The 23,007-nt window shown below is 33.0% G+C and overlaps 2 protein-coding genes and 1 long non-coding RNA gene across 5 annotated transcripts in view; 2 read left to right on the top strand and 1 right to left on the bottom strand.

Moving 5' to 3' along the window:
- Positions 1-9,978, top strand: LOC115441727. The gene is made up of 2 exons (XM_030166625.2): positions 1-110; positions 240-9,978. The coding sequence occupies exon 2, from the start codon at positions 356-358 to the stop codon at positions 6,827-6,829; it is 6,474 nt and encodes a 2,157-aa protein (XP_030022485.2). The 5' UTR covers positions 1-110; positions 240-355; the 3' UTR covers positions 6,830-9,978.
- Positions 9,977-23,007, bottom strand: part of LOC115441728 (microspherule protein 1) — a 23,539-nt gene continuing 10,508 nt past the window's right edge. For both annotated transcript variants that reach the window (XM_030166626.2, XM_030166627.2), the window contains 2 exons: positions 11,498-11,713; positions 9,977-10,097 (listed from right to left, as the gene is read on the bottom strand). In XM_030166626.2, the coding sequence (XP_030022486.2) occupies positions 10,008-10,097; positions 11,498-11,713 (306 nt within the window). In that variant the 3' untranslated portion in view covers positions 9,977-10,007. The remainder of the gene's footprint in view (positions 10,098-11,497; positions 11,714-23,007) is intronic.
- On the top strand, positions 13,046-21,034 carry LOC115441731. 2 transcript variants are annotated; one of them, XR_005113020.1, is made up of 3 exons: positions 13,046-13,134; positions 13,325-13,455; positions 15,454-21,034. It is a non-coding gene; the product is annotated as an uncharacterized LOC115441731 (long non-coding RNA). The 2 variants fall into 2 exon arrangements; XR_003938495.2 differs by lacking the exon at positions 15,454-21,034 and having other exon boundaries at positions 13,325-13,511.

Genomic DNA, 23,007 nt, shown 5'->3' on the forward strand with positions numbered 1-23,007 from the left:
AATATTTGCGGTGGTAACACTAACAAATGGGCGACAGCCGAGGGTCGCAATAAATCGGTGTTTCCTTGGAAATAATATTGATAAAGCGTAAAATAACAGAAATAATTAAGGTATACGATACTTACGTGTTGAAAATTTGTGTAATACTAAGATTCATTTCCCGAACAAGTACTGAAATAAGTCTATGTGGCAGTGTTTTGACAGTTGTCATTGATACTAATATTTTGTTTATATTTCAGCATGGAAATGATATTTGGGATTTGTTGGTCACAGTGCTTTTGGATAAATTGTGAATCAACACACGGTTAAAGAATGAGGACACTAAGATATAATATGTGTCAACATTTTGGTGACAATGGACGCTAAAGACTTGAGGACTGAGCCCATTTTGAGTGAACGAAGCAGCGATGGCAGTAAGTACGCCCAGAGCGGAACGTCGCTCCAATGTAACAAAAATAAGTCATATCAAGATATCGGATCAAATCCATCGGCTAAAGTGGACACGGCGGGCGCGCGTCCGTGCGCAGTCATTGGGCCCGATCGAGTTGTCCCGCCGTCTGAGCCTAATGATGCGTATTTAAAAAAAGCACCAGTCGAGCCGTGGCCATGCCCGGATAATGTGTACCATCGTCCACCTGAATATCCACATAAGACTGCTGCCTATCTTAATCCAACAAGGAATATATCTCCAAGACAAACATTCCAAGAAAACATGCAGCGTATTATGGTGCCTCCAACATACAATTCTGTTAAAGTTAATGAAGATGCTGGTTTCATACAAAAGGTGAATGTGACTTCTGATGCAAAGTATTGTGAAGTGCCTTACTCTGTTAATAATACTACTAATGACCCAAAGAATATACGAAGTGTAGAAATGTGTTTACCAAATGTGAATTCAGGACTTGGGAGACCTCCACACGGTTGGCCTCCCAGTGGGATCAATGTTCGTCCTCAGAGACCATATGTCTCATCTGACATGTATCAGTTCCCTGAATATCCCAGCTGTGCTGGTCCTCGACCTGTATCTGTAGCAAGACCCCATAGGACAATTCCAGAAGAGAGTGGCTACATATATCCAGAACATTACTATACAGAACCAAACATCCGCTTCAAGCCATATCCAAATGTGAAGGAGAGATATCCGCAACCAAGGTATGATTATGTTACCAATTATTCCAACCCTTTTCACCCATCCCCATGTCCTCCACAGAAATATGAGCTACCTAAATCGTTACCTCTTCATCCATATTCTGGGTATCCTCATTTTAAGTATATAGATAGTAGAATGCCTGAATCTATGATGGAAGGGTATCAAAGGCCAATTGGTCAGCAAGGTAGTTACAATATAGCATATCGTAATCAGATGCACCCTCAATATGGACCTGTGTTGAGTAACAATTCGCAATCTAAAATACCAACATACCCACAGGATAGTGCATTAAAAGCAGCAACCTCAAATAAACTCCCTTATGATAGCAATGGCAAAATATATGTAGAATATGATAATACTAGAGCAAAACCATTTCCACCATCTGAGGGTTTCTATCCCAATGAAATTTCTAGACATCATGCAATCCCAAAAGTAATTGGTCCCAATTATCCCCCAATAAACATGCATTCAGTGCCTCCTCATTCTTATTACAAAAAAGACAACCCTCAAATAAAGAACTATGAATATGTTAACCATTATAAAAATTTTAATCATACAATAAATTTGAATAGTCCTACGCAAAGGTTAATTACACAGTTTTCCCCAAATGCAATAGCAATTTCACCTACTGACTCTAATACAAGTAATGATACTTTACAAACACATGCCATAACACATGAAGACTGTGCATATGTAAGCCAGTCTTCAACAACAAGTGTAAGGAGTATAGATTTAGGAAATAGCAGAATACCAAATGATTATTATACAAGATATTATGATCCTAGATATGGTCCTATCATTAGAACTGCTCCTCCATTATCCAAAACAATTAGAAATAACAATAATAGTAGCACAGATAATAAAGACAAAAAGGATATGGATGTTAGAAAATTTTTACAAATGTGGAACGAAGGTGATGATGATAATCCTGACAATAGTTCTAGTAAAGATATTGTAGTGCAAAATAATTCTAATGAACCAAATAATGCTTCAAAACCGCATGGAGTCATGAATAATCAGGAGCAACTTTATGTTCTAGGATTAGTTAATGTACCAAGTGAAGAACTGAGTAAGTATGAACACATTCAAAAAGTGTCCAAGCTACCAGAAAACATTAAAGGCTACAACAGTATTGAATTACTTAATCAGTTTGAAGAAGTAATTGAATCTTCTAATATGCATGGTTTTAAAATGCCTGTACCTAAAGAATTTCATGCTCCTACAAAGCAGTGTGCGCCTAAACATTCTATCGGTACATTGCCTAGGCCAATATCTCCGTTGGATGTAGAAGCAAAAATTAGCCAATCCGTTATTCATAAAGAGGTAGGGTGTAATTTCGAAATAAAGCCATGTAGCCCTAAAATGTTAAATGTTGAAATTGCTGCTCCTGTTCAGAATATATTAAATGAAAGAGTCATAGAAAAAGTAACAAATCCTCTGTCAATGATTTCATCACCAATGTTAAACGGAATAGATAACATTGAACACTGTAAAATTTCTGATACCCGACAAGATCAACTTATATTGGAAGATAGCAAAGAAATTTCGAGTTGTAATATGATAAATACCCAATTTTCTAACCCTATCACTAATTCAATTAAAACAAACTATAGCATTCAAGACTTAGAAAGTAATGCAGGTGTGTGTTTAGCTTCACTACCAAGACTTGATAACGACATTGAATTAAACTTTCCCGAGGTCAATCAACAATTCATTAATGCAAATAAAGGAGAACCAGTTATAAAATCACATTTAAAGGATTTGCCAGAGTTTAGTGACTTAGATGAAACTGGCAAGATAATAATTGATAATAAACCTGAAAATGTCGGTAATAATTTAGTTTCTCCTAAAGTTGAAACAGAAAGAGAATTCACAAAATTAAGTAAATATAGAAAAACTAAAACAAACACATCTGATGCTAGACCAGATAAATTGGCCGTAAAAGCTATCAGAACCGATAGCGTTATTATAAAAAATCCTGAAAATTTAAAAGTTTTAGAAAATAGTAAGGAACAATATATCATAAATAAAATTAATCAACCATATTCTGATAATTTACCTTTACAAGAAGATTTCTTAGCTGATACGATTCCAAATAACAATAGTGTACATGAAACTAAATCTATTGATGTTGCACCTAATTCTCCAGAAATGGCAATAGATTTTAGGCTACCTAAAATCGCAGGTGAATCCTTTGAAATTAGTACTAATACCGTGAAAAATTGTGAGCCAGTACAATTTTCTAAAAAGGAAATATTGAACGAAGGTTATGTTTTATATGGAAATAAAGAAGAAGTAACAAAATGTACTAATTTAGATAAGGAAGGTGTGCTGAGCAAAGAAATCAATGACCTTTCATCTACTGACAAACGTACAGAAAATGAAACCGCATTTATTGCCCCAGCTCTTAATATAGATTCTTTTGTTTCTAGTTCTGAAAGAATATGTTTAGATGTTGCTAATAATGTAAGAAAAATTGATACACCTCCTGATTTACTATGCGCTCCGGAGAAAATTACCACATGTCAAGATACAATACAAAAAGAAGTCCCAAGACTACAAATTAAAGAAGAAAATAAAGCTCTAGTTGAAACATTTATTAAAAGTGATAAAGAAACATTGCCTGAACTACAAGTGAAAACTAGTGTAAGCAGCCCAGATGCTATTAAATATGAGAATGAAGCCCAAGAGATTGCTGCCTGTAACGAATTATATGGAAGGTGTAATGTTATTAAACCAACAGAAGATATAATATCAAAAAGTGAAGAGCTTCCTGAAAGTGACACATCCGTTGGTGAAAGCGACATCACTAAAAATGAAAATAATAAAGATATTTTACAACCTGAATCTGCTGTTCAGGTACCACAGAAAGTCAATGAAGAAGACAATAGTAGTAGAAAGTATCAAGAAATAGCGGACAATACTATTATAACAGTTTCCGAAAAGCCCAAGCAAGAAGAAGATTTGCATGATGTTATGGAAATTTGTGGATCTAAACAAAAAACTGATATTACTAAAGTGTCTAATTTTGGCGAAGAATTCGAGAGTATAAATGAAAAACAGAATTTCACTAAGGAAATGGATTCTAATCATGAAATAGACAATGAAGAAGATTTAGAAAATAATAAGAATGATATTCAAAAGGGTAATGAATCCGTGCGAGATATTACGAAGTTCTACGGGTATGGCAGCAAAGAACTTTACTCGCCGTGGATTCAAAAACTTATCATGTTTGATGAAGGAATTTGCTGCACTTCGTTATATTCGAAAGAAAGTGAAGTATCCGTAGACATCGATACTTTGGAAGTGGTCCCAAAATTGTTAGATATAGAGAAAGAATCCTGCTCAGCCAATTTAAATGACCTAATTTCCTCTGAATCTACGGTTTGTGAAAGTATTTCCAATAGTGTTAACAGTAATGAAACATTGCAGTCTGAGAGAGTTATTGAAGCGGAAACCAACACATTATTAGAGCCTATATGCGTTGAGAAGTTTCATACAAAAAATACTAATGATGAAATGGATAACTCCGAAAATAATCCTCCACGACATATACATAATGATGAATCTTCAGTTGATATTGATGAAGATACGAAATGTAGGATAATAAATAAAAAAAATGATGAAAACATATGTGCTAATGGCACATCTAAGCCCGGAATTTCTGAAGAATTTGATCAAGTTGGCCTGGAATTGGATTTGAAAGAGCAATCATTAAATACTCACGTTGAAAATAATGTCGCAAAAGGTGAAAAGAAAAATAGAATTGATTCATTTACTATTAAACAAATTACCAACAATCATAGTAAGTCTTTAAAGAGGTCATTGTCAGATTCTGCTTTAGACATGATCAACACGAAACAATCTAAACGAGAAGAGATTTCTGTTGTTTGGCCATTTAAACGCAGAAAAATTGTTCATGCTGAAAATATAAACGATTCTGAAATTATTGCTCAAAATTTATGTAATATATTACAACATAATAGAAGAAACTCCATATCTGCAGTTTACAATGAAGATGTGTCCTTTTGCATATTGATAGAGGATAATACTATCTTAACTGAAGATAATGATGAGGCAGATAAAATTTGCTACACCGAGCTCTCAGAAGACAATTTAAATGAAGTAAACGATACTTATACATGTGAAGAAAACAATTTGGAGGTTACAAGCGAGACCATCTCATGCGAAGAAGAGATAAATTGTGAATATCCTGAAAATATTACAGTCAATGAGGACTGTGATGTAGCTGTTGGTGAGACTTGGGTTGAGGATATCGGATGTATGGAAACTGTCGTCAGTGACGATATTGCTGAAGATATTGTTATAAGTACTGCTTCTACTCCAACGGAAAATGATTTTTGGAATAATGAAGAATCAAATAGTTACATAAATTGTGACAACGAGCATGATGCGTTAGCTGGCAGTCTTAAGTATGAAGATGCCGTTAATTACAGTGACCCCGAAATACTTAAGCTATGCGAGTCCTCACAAATAAACGAAAATAGATCATTATTGCTGAGAGAACATCAGAATTGTGAGATATTTAATGGACTGTATGACAATGAGTTGTTAAAAATTCTTTCGGAATCCAATAGTCACAGCGGCTCACCATGTGATAACACCGAATGCGTAATTTCTTCCGGGCCTCTTGAATGTATTGTACCTCCAGACGAAGCAGAAAATACAAATATTGATATTTTATCGGAATTAAGCCGCAAAGAAAATTGTGTTAGTGTTATTAATGATGTAGAAAATAATATAAAAATGGAACATAGCAGTTCAAAAACGTTTGAAAAAAAACAAGATGTTACCGTGCATTCTTGCGAATCTAGTATTGATAACGTTTTTTCTTATAAGTATAAAGATAACAGCACTAATTATGCAATATCTAGTTCTCCCGAGGTTTCATCTACTACGTCTGAAGAAAAGAATTCTAGCTTACTATTAAAAATTACTAATTATAAAGGCACGAAAATATCTCAAATTAATTCATTTAATGTAAATAACAATAATAATATATCATGCAAATTTACAGAGAAAACCGATTATGTAAATCCAAATGATAAACTCAATTCAAAAAGGCCTTTGCTTACAAAAGCTGCTCAAAAATACATTCCACCAATAAAAGAAACTATTCGTGATCTTAAAGTAAAGTTATCCTTACCTCAACACAGTTTATTAAAACTAAAGCAAATAAAAACGTCCAAAGATGAACCAAAGTTTAATAAACAAAGTAGTGTGCCTTCTAAGCTTCCAAAGAAACCAAAACCAAATTTTGAAGATGTTCTTAAAAGTATAGATGAAATACAAATTAAGATGCACAAGGAGAAAAATAAGAAAGTTAAGAAATCTATACCTAAAGTAGTTATTAAGAAAAGTGAAAATGGTTCCCATTATGCTAGTACGTCAAACAAAGATACGTTTAATCCAGATCTAACTGGAAGAAAATGGCAACCATGGGTATTTTTGGAAAAAAATCATTTCATTGATAAAATGGCAACGCGAAGAAAAACGAGAGCGATTTTCAGTCATAGAAAAAATGCGTTTGTCTTAATCGAAAAATTTCATAAATACAAATCCGCGAGCAGTACAAAATTTATAATATCACAACCCAAACTGAGCGACTCATCGACGGGCCAGCTAAAATATACAATAAGATTAAAACATAGCTATTGAGGGAGTTTATTTGACGTTCCTTGCGTTTAGTTATCAAGTCCAAGTCGGCCAAATATACTGGCTACTTCCTTATCGAAGGATCCCACCCTAACTAAGGTCTCGTAAATATCATTCCTACAATTCCATTTTAGTTTTATTTAGTAGTTACCCACATTAGTTTATTTCTTAAATCTAGTTTGTATTACGAAGCCAAATTCTGTACTAAGTGTGATATGGAAAAAAAGACAAAGTATGCATTGTTTAATAGTGCAATTTGATCTGATCTGTATTTTGTTACTGTATTTCAAAGTTTATAAATTTGTTTTGCTACTGTCATTCCATTTATAATTATGTTGTAAATATTTTATTTAATTGTAGGTATACAGAAGAAACCTTCTAATGAATGTAGGGATAGCCATAATGAGTGTTAGGAATTAATTCTATTTCTAAGACATAATATTTTCGGATAATACTGATATTTCTCGATGTTAAGTTTATGATAATGATATGAAATAAAAGGTTTTATTTTTTCTTTATGGAATATATTCAGGTAGTTTGTATAGTTATCAACAAATCTCTTTGGCGATAAAGTGAGCGACCCTAATAATAAATACTGACGACTGCGTGTATACAGGCTGATTTTTTTAGCAGCGATCTGTGTGACAGCTGCCATACCAAGGAAGATAGATAAATATTTTTTTTACAACCGTCTAAAGTTATTAACATCATTTAACAAGTTATATTATGTTTCGATAAAAAAAAATCATAAACATCTTTTACCAAGGCAAAATAGACTATGAAGAGTATTTTTTACTAATAGAATTAACAAAGTACGTACAATAGAAGTTACTAAAATATATAATATGTATTGCAAACTTCAGCACTATTGAAGTAGTAAATACTATTCTTGTTCGGCACAAAGTATCCGACGAGCAGGTTGTTTGAGACAGCCTTTCGGTGATATAAACATTTAGACCCGCGATAGAAAAAAAACTCAGCCTGTATATATAATTTCTGAGTTAACTTTACGTTATATTTAAGGTGCTCACTAGATTGTTATGGAGTAAAGCATTTATAGAAATTGTTTAAAATGAAAATACAATCAGACGTAGGTACGTTATACAGGTGCTTGATCTGTACCAAGCATTGTATTTTTACAATTGAAGGCTAATTCCGTGTGTCGACATCCACTGTATATATTATAGAATTATTTATTAGAACTGTAAATGATGGATTGTGGAAGGGTTTAACATTGCTCACATAAATTATAAGCACATATTTTAATCATATCTATTTTCGATTAAGATATATAGATGTGCTATTTATTGTAGGTGAAGTACAAAGAGAGCACACTATAATTTTATTAATGTACCATGTAACGCCGTGTTAACATGTACCGTGTATCTATAAGTAGTATGAGTTTGTCCAACGTCATTCAATATAGTTTTGTTACGATGTTGCAGTAAAGCATAGTGTAGGTAGGTAATAAAACTAAAGCGTGAAATAACCAAAGCCAATACTCAGAAATAATATTATTGTTGAAAGAGTACCTTTAAATTATTACAAAATAAATATATTCACCTACCATTTGAGGTGTTTGCGAAATGCCACTGTTTATTAATTCAGCTGATAGATAAAATATTTTAAGATAACGATATTTCCACCACAAGGTGATGCCTTATTAAAATAGAGCTACATAGTTTCCGGTATGTACTTTGCAGAATGCAGTACGTTAGGTGCAAGACAATGTCCATTGTATGTATGCCACTTACTGTTGCAATTTGTAAACCTGCATGGGATGCGTTGACAGTGCCTTCTTCTACTGCTGATATTACGCTACATTAAAATAATGTATATTATTGGATACTGTAAAATGTCCATTTTTGTTATTAACACCAAGCATACATTTTCGAAAGTTATATTGTTGATCTCATAGTCGAGGCACTCATCGTGTAATAGTTTTGCCTGATTGTGCCTATTATTAATAAAACACTATTTTGATATCGTGTACAGGGTGTTCAGTAAATATACCAAATATCTGCTTTTAAGTCCTGCGTAAACATGAATTGCGAGTGTTGCCTTCGTAGATATTCATAGATTAGTATACAATTTTATTTATAAATTCATGTAATGAGAAAGTGCTAGGTGATTGAATGGACTGTTTTATTTATTATAGAGTATATTTAACTAAAACATGTAAAGTAGTTTTAAATATTATATTGTGTAACTATGGGTAATAAATGTACAAAGACAAAATATTTGTGTCCAGTGACATTTTGAAAGTTCTTAATGACTGTCTATATTTTGTGAAAATATCCTAACTATTTATATAAATTACCGTATTTGGCAAGTTACGCCCATAAACTTAGCACGTCGCAACAAAATTTCCGTCGTCCGCTGTACCTTAGAGCAACGTATACTTTAAATTCCATAATTAAACAATATTTTGATATATTTATGTTTTTACTGACAAAATTATTATTTACTGTATATGCATTGTGAACGAAACTTATAAATATTTCAATAAAAAGACACTACACATTTTGATAATGAAAATTAAATGTTTTTTATATTATAAAATATATTGAGGTTTGAATGTCTAAAAGCCTTTTATATGGTTCCTTGTGCTCGTTTTTCAGCGGGTTGTAAGCGCGTTAAAAACAAATGTGGGCCTCTGAAATGATGTTGCGTTGCTGCAAAGCAATGACTGATACTAATTAACATTTAATGTTGGTTTAACTCTTATTCATAAGTTATTTTGTTTTATATTCATAGTCTACTACGTATTGTATGTTTGTTGAGCACTATTGAGTGGATTGTTGTTTTATTTCCCTGCACATGTTGGCCATTGTTATAACTTTAAAGTGATTTGGTATATTTTAATGTGGTTAAATTATTAAGGGTTATGGATTTAGTTATTACTGTTAAAAGGGATTTGTTTTCGTCATATAATATTAATGCATATCTTCTTACGCTAATAACGCACGTGATAATATATCGTGATAGACCTAATTGAAGTGTTTGCCCTGAAATGATTGTTGTACATTAAAGCAGTACGGTGTGTGGTCATAAAATATGTAATATTGTTATTAATGGGTATATGTATCGTTTTCGAGTGGTACCTAGTTTTGAATTGTTCTAAAATGACCAAATAAATGTGTTCTCAAATAGTTGGTGATATTATTTATTCAGAAACAAATTAAACAGGGATGTTGACTTTCACAGCTTCTTGGCGGATTGCGTTTATCAAGTCTTGATTCACCAGAAACACGAAGCGAAGACCCGCTATCTGTGTAAAAACAACATGTTATATGAGTATGTAGATATTGTTGTCAATAAAATTAAGAATGAATTTTCACAAAATTATTGGCGCATTATAAAAAAGATGTCATAATGGGAAAACATTTTTTTATTAGCTTGTTTAGACATATATTTGAGCCCGTGTTTAATCTTTTAATTTCGAAATGAATATCAAATAGGAAGGTTTTTACTTTCATACAACCTTATAGTTTTTACTTCCATGCTCAAAACGTAATACTTATTAACAACTTAACTCACTGATGAATTGAAACTCAGATCAAATCTACAGCTTAAGATTTTTCAAAAAGGGTTTCTCCCAATCAAATAAATTATTATTTTAAAACTCATTTGGAACATGATGCTAAATTATCGATATCGATATGTGCAATCGCTCGCAAAATAAAAAGAAATTACCATGATACTAATTTATACTTTACATAGCTGCATACAAAGTATGTTATGGTAATGTAACCTTCGGTCAGAAATGGTTCACAATTGACGGTTTCATAATATTAAATAGCTTAGCCAAGAATAGTTATTTACGTCAAATTAATGTGTGATTGCAATCTGCACCAATGACTCTGCAATAATCTCTTCCAATTATTAAATGTCAAGTATAATTAACAGGAATAAACTGGTTGCAGGCCGCTTTCGACAGGTCCACCTTGAAATCTTTAGGGCAGGCCTATATTCAGCAGTGGACTTTACGTAGCTGAAGATGATAATTAAAAGGATGTAACAAGGATGCTTTGGGCTCTCAATTTTAATAATTAGTAGGAATTGAAGTAAAACATATTCATGTAAAAAAGGCGGCAAGAAGTAGCATATCGACGGGTGCAAAGTGAAAAAAGTTAACTACAATTTTGAGATTTTTTTATTATTGCAGTGACTAACTAAAAAATAAATATACATGTTGATGCCATATGAAATAATAAAGCGGTAATGAAAATTTCAACAAATTTAGTTTGAAATAAACAAAATGGGAGCATTTTTTCTTATTATACGCTCTCCTGAAAACTAGCTGTTTTGTATATAACTCTTTTTCCTTTGCACCCGTCGATATACTTATCAAAGAAAATTTAAGTCTGCAATGAATTTATCTTCTTATTTACAAAGGCCGAGAAGGGTACTCTTGTAAGGATTTAACCCCGGTTAGGTCAAACCTTACGGTAAGTGTAGACTAGTTTACAATCCAGTTATTATTAGTGTAAAGCTGGTATAAGGTTTAACCCGCAAGGTTATTACCAAAATAAAAAGGTTATTAAGAAAACTGGTTGTCATTTAAATCCAGTTAGGGGGCCCTTGGTTATTTAATGAACTTAAAAAAAAACGTGACGTAATCACAAAAGTACCTAGGTATAAACAGATCGGCAAATACGCAGCACATACCTCAATAATACTGTTATGATTGAGCTTCACTTTGTTCCCCTGGAGTATGGGCTTGCCGTCTATGAAGATTGGTCTCTTGCCCTCAGAGGACATGAAGAAGTCCCCGCTGTTGCGCAGCCTGATGGTGGCCTGCCTCCTGGACACCTTCGCAGCAGGCCCCTCAAGGGTCAAGTCCACGTCTATAGCATGGTCGCGCGTGCTGCGACCCACAGCGATCTGGACGACCAAACGCGAAACAATAACATCGACAATCCATACATTGTTTCGAGACAATAACGATTAAACAATAATAGTTATTATTTATAATTTAAGTACCTGAACTCAACTTGTCCATGTTTGAGGTTTCTTTGGTTTTACTCGAATGGTAAGCTGAGTTGATTTTGTTAGATCAGATGAAAGAAAATAGGAATAGATGATGTTCAATCGTCATTGTTATATTAAAATGAAAATTAATACGCGACTTATCACACGGACCTAAACATTACAACATGCGATGGCAGCACATACATATTTAAAAACTAATTACTCATTATAACTTTTAATGCGAGAAAGAAATTATTTTGGTATATTACTGTGTGTACAGCTGTGGATAAATATTAATATACTACAACCAAATGGTCAAACATTAAAAACGAGTATCTTAACAATTTTATAAATAAAAGAATTTGCCTCCGAGTCCGATATATTGATATTAAGATCTGTTCATTATAATCAACAATAAGTAGATATTATTTAATGTCAACGGCAAATGAGGATAGTAGTCAGAATACCAAGTTGTATACTGACATATAAGATATCCAAAGAAACTCTTCAATGACCTACGGCTCCTGTATCGCTAGTAATTATTTATTATTCGAGAAATGCCAGAACAGGGCTGCCTCAGTTGGGTATAGTATGTTTTTTGATAAACATAATATTTGACGGTAATATTAGAGCTAAGAGGTGAGGTTAATTAAAAAAAATAACTGCAGTATAAACGCAAAAAAATATTGTAATAGTTGAGAAGTTATCTACTTTGTAGAAATTATACTAAAGGGCTACAAGTACATTATTCATGATATCCATCATCACATTCTAGGAGCACCCAAATCTTGGTTACAAAAAATATGGGTTATCTGATTTTATGTTGATGTTTTTATTTTACGACTTTCCCATAATAAATCTTTAAACACTTCCAATTCATAAATACTCCAGAAAACCTTCATTATTGTTGTTTGTATATAAAAATATAAATACCTATATTTAGTAAAACTGGTATAAGATGATAAGCTTCGATTATAGCACAATTTAAATCGTACACTTGGGTAATTAAAGCAAAACACTGCATTCAGCGGTTTCGGTAATTACGAAACTATACAAGATTAGCCACATTACAGCGCACGCGCAGCCTTTACCAATTCCATTTGAAACGCCATAATATTTTCATATGATATGCATTTTATCAACGACTGTACCTGACGTTCATTAGTATTGTTATTAACAAACCAGATAGTGCTGTTGACACATTAATTGAGCAGATAAGGTTATCAGTTGGTATTTTAGTACATACGCATACCCAGAAGGTAATAAAACGAACGCTAACCAGTCCGGTTGTTTGCGGGTATAGTCTACAATAATTTAAATAAAACGGACAACAGGTAATATTTTTAAGATATCTGGTAACAATGCTCAAGTCGAAACTTATAAGCATTAAAAAAAATAATTAGTTTTAAGTCGAAACTTTTAGCATTAATTTTTTTTACCATACGTTAATTAAGTACGTCTTGTCAGTTTACGAATGAAGAAAAGGCATTGAACAATGTCTTTATTAATTCTTTATTACTACAGGTCGTGGTATGTAATTTTTACGCCATCGTCATCGCAAAACACGTTTCCATGTATAATGTAGACGTTCGCATTACACAGTATAGAGGCAAAAGACATGTGTTTACGTTCCGCTTCAATTGGACTCTAACTTGGTAAATATACATATTTATGATTTGTTAATAAAAAAATATAAAAACATTTTCCTATATCAATGAGTTTGTTGTTTAAGGTGGTAGCTCAAGGTCCATTTTCATACATTTTGTTTCGGCTTTAATCTGGGTAACTAAACAAGTATTGGCAAGTAAAGAATTTAAATTCACGTCTAGTTAGTGATTAGTTCTCGCAGTTGAAAGAAAAACGTAAAAATAATTAATAATCATGGATATTTCGGCCTTTAAAATTTAATATGACGAAATTTTAAAGGCAGAAATATCCATGATTATTAATTATTTTTACATTTTTCTTTCAACTGCGAGAACTAATCACTAACTAGACGTGAATTTAAATTCTTTACTTGCCAATACTTGTTTAGTTACCCAGATTAAAGCCGAAACAAAATGTATGAAAATGGACCTTGAGCTACCACCTTAAGAAGATTGTTTAAAGTTTTCGTCTAGGAACACGGACGTTGGCCGCGAGTTTGTAGTTTTGTTTTACACCTGTTGTTCGAACCGCCACTGACCTTGTTTTTAGGGTTCAATTGGTAAATAAGGAAGCGTTACAGTTTCGACATGCCCAGCTTTCGTTTTAATTGTGTGCCACATCATTTTAATTACTTATCATGCTAATTTTGTATACTAGTAAATAATTATAGCCGTTGCAAAACTATTTATTTAAAAAAAAATAATAGAAAAATATTTATCTGACTCCTGAAAAGTACAATAAAACAAACGTTCCATATTTCAATTTTCATCTTTTTCACCTGGTCGCAACTATTGACAAAGATAGCATATTTTATCAGTGCTCGTAAAGTAAAAAAAAAAGTTAATTCAAAGTGCAATAAATTTTACAATGTCATTGCAATATCAATATCGAATGTTAATAATATTATTTTAATTATAATTAAAAATCATTCAAGTGCAAGCGGTAGGTAATCCCGCCCTGAGAAGGGACCCGTAACTTGTCGGCCGTCGCGAAGGGTCCTGTCGGCTTTCCTTCATGTAGAATCTAATAATTATCATTAGAACGATTTGCAAACTTGATTTATGCATATTGGTACCTATATTTTTGATGTGGTCAAGTCCAAAAAGAATAGTATGTAGAATAATAGTGAGGTAGGATCCTATTTGATCATGATTGCATCTCACTGCACATACGAAATTCGACAGCGGAATAAATTCGTTTTTAGAGACAGAGCGGTACATCCTCAGTCAAACCGGCATGGTTACGATACAAGTAGACAAAATTGAAAATAACTCATCTCTACCACTTAGAATATGTAGTCACAGTATGCATATTAGTGAAACGTATCCGGCTATGACGACTTCGGTTATAACGATGCATCAGTTATAATCACTAAATGGCATGCTCCAACAAATAAATATAATAATATGAAATATAATGACAATCTGATATAGCGTTCAGATACGGTGCCTTCAATGTCGTTATAACCGGTGTTCACTATAATTGAAGTTATTAATATTATTTCTGGCAACATTTCAATACCAGTCTAAGCCTACATGCATTTAATTTCGATGATTATAACGTAAACGCAACTCCAACTGCAAAAAAAACTGACTGAACCAATCATAGATGCCGATGTCGACAATGTGCTTATCATTTACCCTGAATCCGATACCCGTTGAAGTGTAATAACTAATCCACACATTGTATTGTAATTTGTAAGTGAACTCTAAGCTTAGGACTGACGCACACGTCTTATTTTTAAACGAGGTGATAACGCAGTTCCCAAGCGATTTAAGAACGCAGTGAACGCGCGTTTGCATCGCGTGTAATTTGCATTGATATCGATACTATAATGCCTGTCGTCCGCTCGTGTATATAATCTCGTGTGCGTAGGCTATTACCTTGTTTGAAACACGATTGTTTGCACGCTGACGATTCTATTGACATGTTTTACATTTCCGCGATATAGATTTTAATTGTAATATTTTGCAAATTTTTCGTTGGGCGTTCGAATTTTTTTGCAGAAAGCCACCGAAATATTGAGTTGAAGATTATTATGGTTTTGCTGGTCATTGTGTTGATATTCTGGTATGTCTGTCATCATAATCATGTCCAAGGCAACTAAGCGACCGTGGACATTTATATTTACAATCATAGAGACAACAATGCCATGTTGCCATGACCGTAGGAAAAAAAAGTGTTGAGATTTGTATGTTAGTATAGACAGAGTGAATTTTTGAGACGGAATAGTAAATACAGCTTAACCGCTGCAGTTGCAAAAAACCATCTTAGAAGGCAGTCCATCATTTTTGAAGACATCAAGATATTAATTCATAGTAATTTTGAAAAAAAATGGGCAATCTATGAAAAAACTTTCGATGCCAACCAATCCTATTGCTTAAAAGAATCAAAAGACTATGAAATCATAAGACCTTTGAGTACTTATAAGGTCAAAAATGGCAAAAACTTACATCATACATTTTTAAGAAATACAGCCAAACTCACTGGAGATGACCCGGGTATGCCTATAGAATCGCCCCAATCACATTATGGGAAGGACACATATGGAACAAAAAGTGAGCATCCTAGCGGGACCTCTGCCTCTACTACCTCTTTGAGAATAAAAGTGTGTGTTTTGTATTTATTTTATTGTTTCTTTAAACAAGAGACACTCTAAATTCGTGCAATTTAGAATTGAAATAATCTTATAACTTAGAAACAGACATGATAAACGTACAAACGTTTATTCAAGTTGTAATTTGTGGACTTCAAATAGTTCAAGAGTGTGGACTACACATTAAATTTATCGACTTCGTGTTCTAATGAATTTATTTATTTATTGGAATTTTAAGGGAAACATACAAGCAATAATGAATAACATTAAAATGAAGCAAATTAAGTAGTACATGGCTCAATTAAGTTTCCACAATTAATTAGCTCTTTAACATAAAACTGAGAATTTAATATAATTAAGATATAGGAAATAACCCGCCACCAAGAGCAGTAACAACCTAGTAATGCATACAAATATAAAATAAGAGACAATAAGAATAACAGACACAATGCTATTACATTATGTTTTCAATAATCCCATTGATTGCAAGCTGTTTCTGTTACTCGTTTTCTAAACTGATTGAAGGTTAAAGTAAATATATCCAGATGGGAAAATGAATCATTATAAGTTAGTTCCACTCGTTACTCCTGTCCACACTGACTGTATCAAATACGCGGTGTTGTTTCTGTTCGTCAGCTAGGGTGTTACGATGCCTGGACGCACCAACACGTTACTCACTTAGTTCAGCAATGTTACTAATAAATAGACACTAATCGCTATAAAATACAAAAGATTATTTAAAAAAAGTGTCACAATTAATCAAGTGTAAAGAGTAAGTGGTATTTAAAAACTACTCTGGATACTTCGTAAAGCTAAGTACACGTAGGAATAATCACAATTATCATTAATGGAGACATGTATGCGTATCATTAATAACGAAGTACTGAGAAAACAAATTTACTTATGAAAATGTGAAATTTTATAAAGATGTTTGGATATTTGTTATGAGTAAACGCAGGAACCCCTAAACAAATATAAAATTTGACATGCAGATACTAATAAGTCATTACCAAGCAATTAATCATTGGGAATTGAGTTTTATTGAGTTGTATAGCAGAAAAGACCTTTTCCGCGGACAGAGGAACGATTACTACTTTCAACGATAATCATTTTAACATAAGCCATTGTTGGTATTTCGTGAAGTTTAATACCCGAATAGTATTAACCTTTTAGAATACTGTTTATTCTTTAAACTATAGGTTACTTTAGTAGTTTGCCACCAAATACACATTATGGATTATATTAGAACCATAACTATCAGCTGTATTCAAAACTATATTAGTTTTATTGATAGTTTCAGTTTGAACAGATGTTATAAGTCCTTGCCTTTAAGTAAGTATTTATTACGTTAATTATATTTGAATAAATATAATAAATATTTTATCCAAATAAGGCAAGGCTAATGTCTTAAAATATGTGAAATAGGTGTACTCTAATATAAGTCAAACGCATATAGAAAGGTCGATTTCAATAAAAATAGCAAAAAAGGACATAACTTATTCTTAATTAAAATGCATACTTTACCCATTAATGCATATTTACTTAAAAATATTCTTATTACTCAGAAGCAAACAAATACTCATTGCCTCATATGTTTTTTTAAGCATTAACATAATTTATTTAGTACACCATACTTACATTCAATGATTTCTAAAAACTGAGCCATCTTGCACCGTCGTTAGCAACACTTCAAATAATATATTATATTTTTCGTGTGGATATATTCGATTAATAATCACATATAAAACGCTTTATAATATCTACTGGTACATTTAACGCGAACTGAGTTTATCGGCGCATCGTACGTGATGTTATGTAAAGTCAGCCGACACTTTGACCTGTCCTTCGTGTTATTTACCGAAGTTGGTTGTGATAAATTACCACAAAACTGGCGCATAATTAATCACGAATATTGCATTGCTGATTCCGAACCAGCGATTTCAGGTTTGTGAAGTGATTTTGTTGGAATTGATTTTAATAAGTGATGCAGAATGCACAAGTTCATAACAAATTTTGCACTCGGTTCTGTCCGTGCGAGTATTTGACCAGAATCCGTGTAATTTTCCGACGATATTGATATATTTTTAAATAGATGTTGCTCGCGAATTCGTCTGCGTGAAATGCCTTTTCTGCCACTAAAACCTATAAATCACTTTAGCGATCAATAGCGCCAAAAACACGATGCCAGCGCCATCTTTTTAAAAAATTCAATAGAAATTTCAAATATTTCCCACGGGAGCAAACTATAAGGATTAAATATAGCCTATACGTTAATCTAGGACATGTTCTATGCGTGTGCCAAATTCCACCCAAATCCATTTCGCGGTATATACGCGGGGGGCTACCAACTATCCATACATCGCCTCAATCTTTTAGAAACTTAATATATTATTATAATATCAGTACAATCGATTCATATAATGCATTACTAAGATATAGGAAATAACATTGAAAGAATATTGTTTTCTTCGCAAAGCGACGTATAACGTCTAGTGCCGTGGTGTCAATGAATTTACTGTAAATATCTCTAACTCAATTAGCGGTGTGACAACGGGATCTGTGCCAGGCATAAATTGTACTAATCAGCTGACCGGCTACGTATTTTTACCCAAAATGGTTTGTCCATTCCAGTTCAAAGCATTCCGAGTTATGAATCGTTTCCCCTCATTTGATGTAATGATAAAATCGTAGAAATCGCTTCCACCGCGCCAGCCTTGACCGTTAGACAAATAAATGTTACGTGAGTAAATCTATTATATTCTAATTATTCCCAGAATGTATATACGAAACTTCAATATTCCCATTAAAATCATGTGTCCGTATTGATTATGTTTATAGAGTGAGTGTAAAACCCAACAGATATAAGAACGACAAACTGATTATAAATGTAGTTGAAAACGTACATTTTTACAATTTTTTAAGACTGTTAAACTTTTAGTAATCATTTAAGTATAATATAAATTTTTATGGTTTTATATTTTACAATCAATATAATAATATAAACCAATAACAGATAGACTAAGTACCTATAACTGACGACGTATTTATACTTTCGATCGGATCGGATCGACTCTGTTTCGCACCACAAGTCCCGCATGTTTAGTGGAAAAAAAAGGTTTTCAGATAAGGTACACAAAATGTTCGACATAAAATTTTCTGAATGGCTGAGTTTTTAACGCCCTTATTAATATGATAATTAATAGATAAACTGTAGTAGGAAATACTTTAATTATAATTACTTCAAATTCACTTGAATGTAAGTGTTTTTACCGAAGTGCTATCACTAGAATGGCATATTTGCTAATGAAATTATAGTACCTAACAGTTGGTGGAAACAGGATGTAGAATATAGGCCGTGTTTAGACAAGTGTAATTTGTGACGGTCTAAAATACGTCAAGAGTTCAATGTATTGTGCGTAAGAGAACCAAAATGCGAAACGTTGGAAAAAGGACAGATGAGGCTTTCGTCCACTTGGTGAACACAAGCCTCATAATCTTAATTCGTGAATATTCAGCGAGACATCTTCGTCTAGCGCGGGATTTCTTTCTATCTGATTTGATTCTCACGGTTTAATGCCAACCCCGGAACTAAGGGGGGACTAGCCGGGGCCCATGCCCGGGCCGCGAATTCAGAGGGCGAAAATTTTTAACTTGGCAGACGAATACATAACTCATCATTAATGCAACTTTGACTATGGAGACACAGTACATTCAATACTAAAATTATTTCCCACGGGGCGCAAAATGTTGATGAAGATGACAAAGGTAAAAATATAGGTGGTTGGGGGCGGTATTTTCCAGATTTTGGCTGTTTAATGCTACTCGTAACCTGCAATTATTGAGTAATATATCACAAATATAAGTATTCTGAAAATTTTAGATACATTCTCACTGAATAGATTCATGTATATTTCATATTTTTTGTACTAACATTAAAGCACGCCATTTAATGAACTTGGTCAAATGTACACATGTAATGTAAAAATAATTCAGTGAAACGCAATTATTAACCGCTTGATGCTATCAACCTGTCGAACATAATTTCATATCAGATAACATTTATTTGACGCACACTACACGGCATTTATTTACGTACCTACTGTTGCGTTTAAGACCTTTTTGAATTCTAATACAGAATATGGTAATTATTAATGTTATACTTCTATAAACTTCTTTTTACTTCTCCAAACCTATGTCAAGTGAAGTCAACAACGTAATTGCAAGATATTTTTTTTATTTGGCAAATAACTTTTATTACATCATCAGACCTGAAAATAGAGGAATTTTGTATTTTTTTATTACTTTAACATATAAAAGTGATTTACTATATCTGCACTGTTTTAAAAATATACAGCTATGACTAAGCCGGGTTTTATTATTGAAAAGAGTCTCTCTTATGAATATATTAGATTAGAATCTATACGCCGTCGCAGTCTATCTATCCATCATATCATAAATAAAATGTCTATAATATTTATTAAACTTTGACTATTCATTAACACTTACCTTCGCTTAGCTTTCTACCTAAACTGTTTTCATTTGACAAGATTATGTACTCGATATTCACATTTAAATCATGTATAGAGGAGACGGTAGACAGAATGTAGAGACTGTATTTTTTTTTTCATTAATACATTCCAAATTTAAATTCAATTCCCTATTTTTTTAATAATAAATCTGGCAACACCAGTACCAGAGTTAACTTATTAACGCAATTTCACCGTTTTAATTAATTTCATGCCATGTAATTGTGAAATTAAAAACCATTATTAAAATAAAAATTAATGGAATATCTTGTATACCTATTGCTTGTTGCGCAAAACGCAATATTCGACTACAGTATAAATGATTCATGAAAGAAAAATACCATAAAACGTGTCGTTAAATTACAACTTAATTTGTTCAAGAGGTAAAAAAACACTCGTAAAAGCGTAGAAATGTGGCAAACAAATATTTCTTTATAATGAATATATTATAAATTCATAATAATGTAACACTTAACACACTTACGTCACAGAACAAGAGAAGGTTGGTGCTACTTCCATGGCACACGTGGTATCTCTGTTAATTATTTTTTTTATAAGTTATAATATGTAAGTAGCAAGTACTTACTACTTACATATTATATGAAATTCTCGTCTTATTAACCTATTTTACTTATGTATTATTTTTACAGTCGACACAACAAAATTAGTCCTGGTAATAATAATGAAAAAAAGCCCTTTTTATGTGTCCAGTACATCAATGCACAATGACACCGCCATCTATCGTGCATAATATTCAACAAAATACTAAATCCGTTCGTTTAATAGTTCAAATCAAACATACAATAACCGGTATGTCCGATATTTATAATACAACGACCTCACAATTATAGGAGGATATCCTCAATTCTATAATTGCGTTTGTAAATATCTAGAGGTATATTATCTATAGGTATACATATGTATATCCTACTATTATAATAGTTTAACTATAAACGATATGCAGTGATTAAATGGTTTTGTACTTGAAAATAGAGTCAGGACCAAAGTTAGAGCATGGCAATGGGGGCACAATACTCGAAGGATCGCAGTCAACCTAATTTGAAAATTGATTTATTTTAAATTAAAGAACAATTAATGTGTGCTATGTTTTTCCTGAATTTCCAAAAGAGACTATTTTTGTAATAAGAAAGAAACAATACTATTTACTTTTTAAAAGGTAGGTGGCAACTAGGACATGCAATCCGATAATCGATAATTTATCGGTTATCGGGCCATTTAGAGGAACGATAAATATCGGAAAAAGAAAATCGATAAATATCGATTATCGATATGTATCGGATTGATACAAGTTTTAATTTTGTATAAATGCCGCGAATGCCTGAAATTCTTTCAGGAATTTGCTACCCAATGCTGCATTGGGGCAGTCATCTATACTATTATATAAAGCTGAAGAGTTTGTTTGTTTGTTTGTTTGTTTGAACGCGCTAATCTCAGAAACTACCGGTCCAAACTGAAAAATTCTTTTTGCGTTGGATAGCCCTTTGTTCGTGGAGTGCTATAGGCTATATATCATCACGCTATACCCAATAGGAGCGGGGCAGTAATGGCTAATCTCAGGAACTACCGGTCCAAACTGAAAAAATATTTTTGCGTTGGATAGCCCTTTGTTCGTGGAGTGCTATAGGCTATATATCATCACGCTATACCCAATAGGAGCGGGGCAGTAATGGCTAATCTCAGGAACTACCGGTCCAAACTGAAAAATTCTTTTTGCGTTGGATAGCCCTTTATTCGTGGAGTGCTATAGGCTATATATCATCACGCTATACGCAATAGGAGCGGAGCAGTAATGGCTAATCTCAGGAACTACCGGTTTCAACTGAAAAATTCGTTTTGTGTTGGATAGCCCTTTATTTGTGGACCGCTATAAGCTATATATAATCACGCTATGACCAATAGGAGCGGAGCAGTAATGGCTAATCTCAGGAACTACCGGTCCAAACTGAAAAATTCTTTTTGCGTTGGATAGCCCTTTGTTCGTGGAGAGCTATAGGCTATATATTATCACGCTATATTCAATAGGAGCGGAGCAGTAATGGCTAATCTCAGGAACTACCGATTCGAACTGAAAATTATTTTTGAGTTGAATAGTCCTTTGTTTGTGGAGTGCTCATAGTTATATATCATAACGCTATGACCAATAGGAGCGGAGCAGTAATGGCTAATCTCAGGAACTACCGGTTTCAACTGAAAAATTCGTTTTGTGTTGGATAGCCCTTTATTTGTGGACCGCTATAAGCTATATATTATCACGCTATGACCAATAGGAGCGGAGCAGTAATGGCTAATCTCAGGAACTACCGGTTCGAACTGAACAAATCTTTTTGTGTTGGATAGCCCTTTGTTCCTGGAGTGCTATAGGCTAATATATCATCATGCTATGACCAATAGGAGCGGAGCAGTAATGAAACATGTTG

Source organism: Manduca sexta, chromosome 25 (genome assembly GCF_014839805.1).
Source record: "Manduca sexta isolate Smith_Timp_Sample1 chromosome 25, JHU_Msex_v1.0, whole genome shotgun sequence".
Lineage (NCBI taxonomy): Eukaryota > Metazoa > Arthropoda > Insecta > Lepidoptera > Sphingidae > Manduca > Manduca sexta.

Excerpts from the sequence above, each read along its gene's own strand:
- LOC115441727 (XM_030166625.2), top strand. The coding sequence starts at position 356 with ATGGACGCTAAAGACTTGAGGACTGAGCCCATTTTGAGTGAACGAAGC.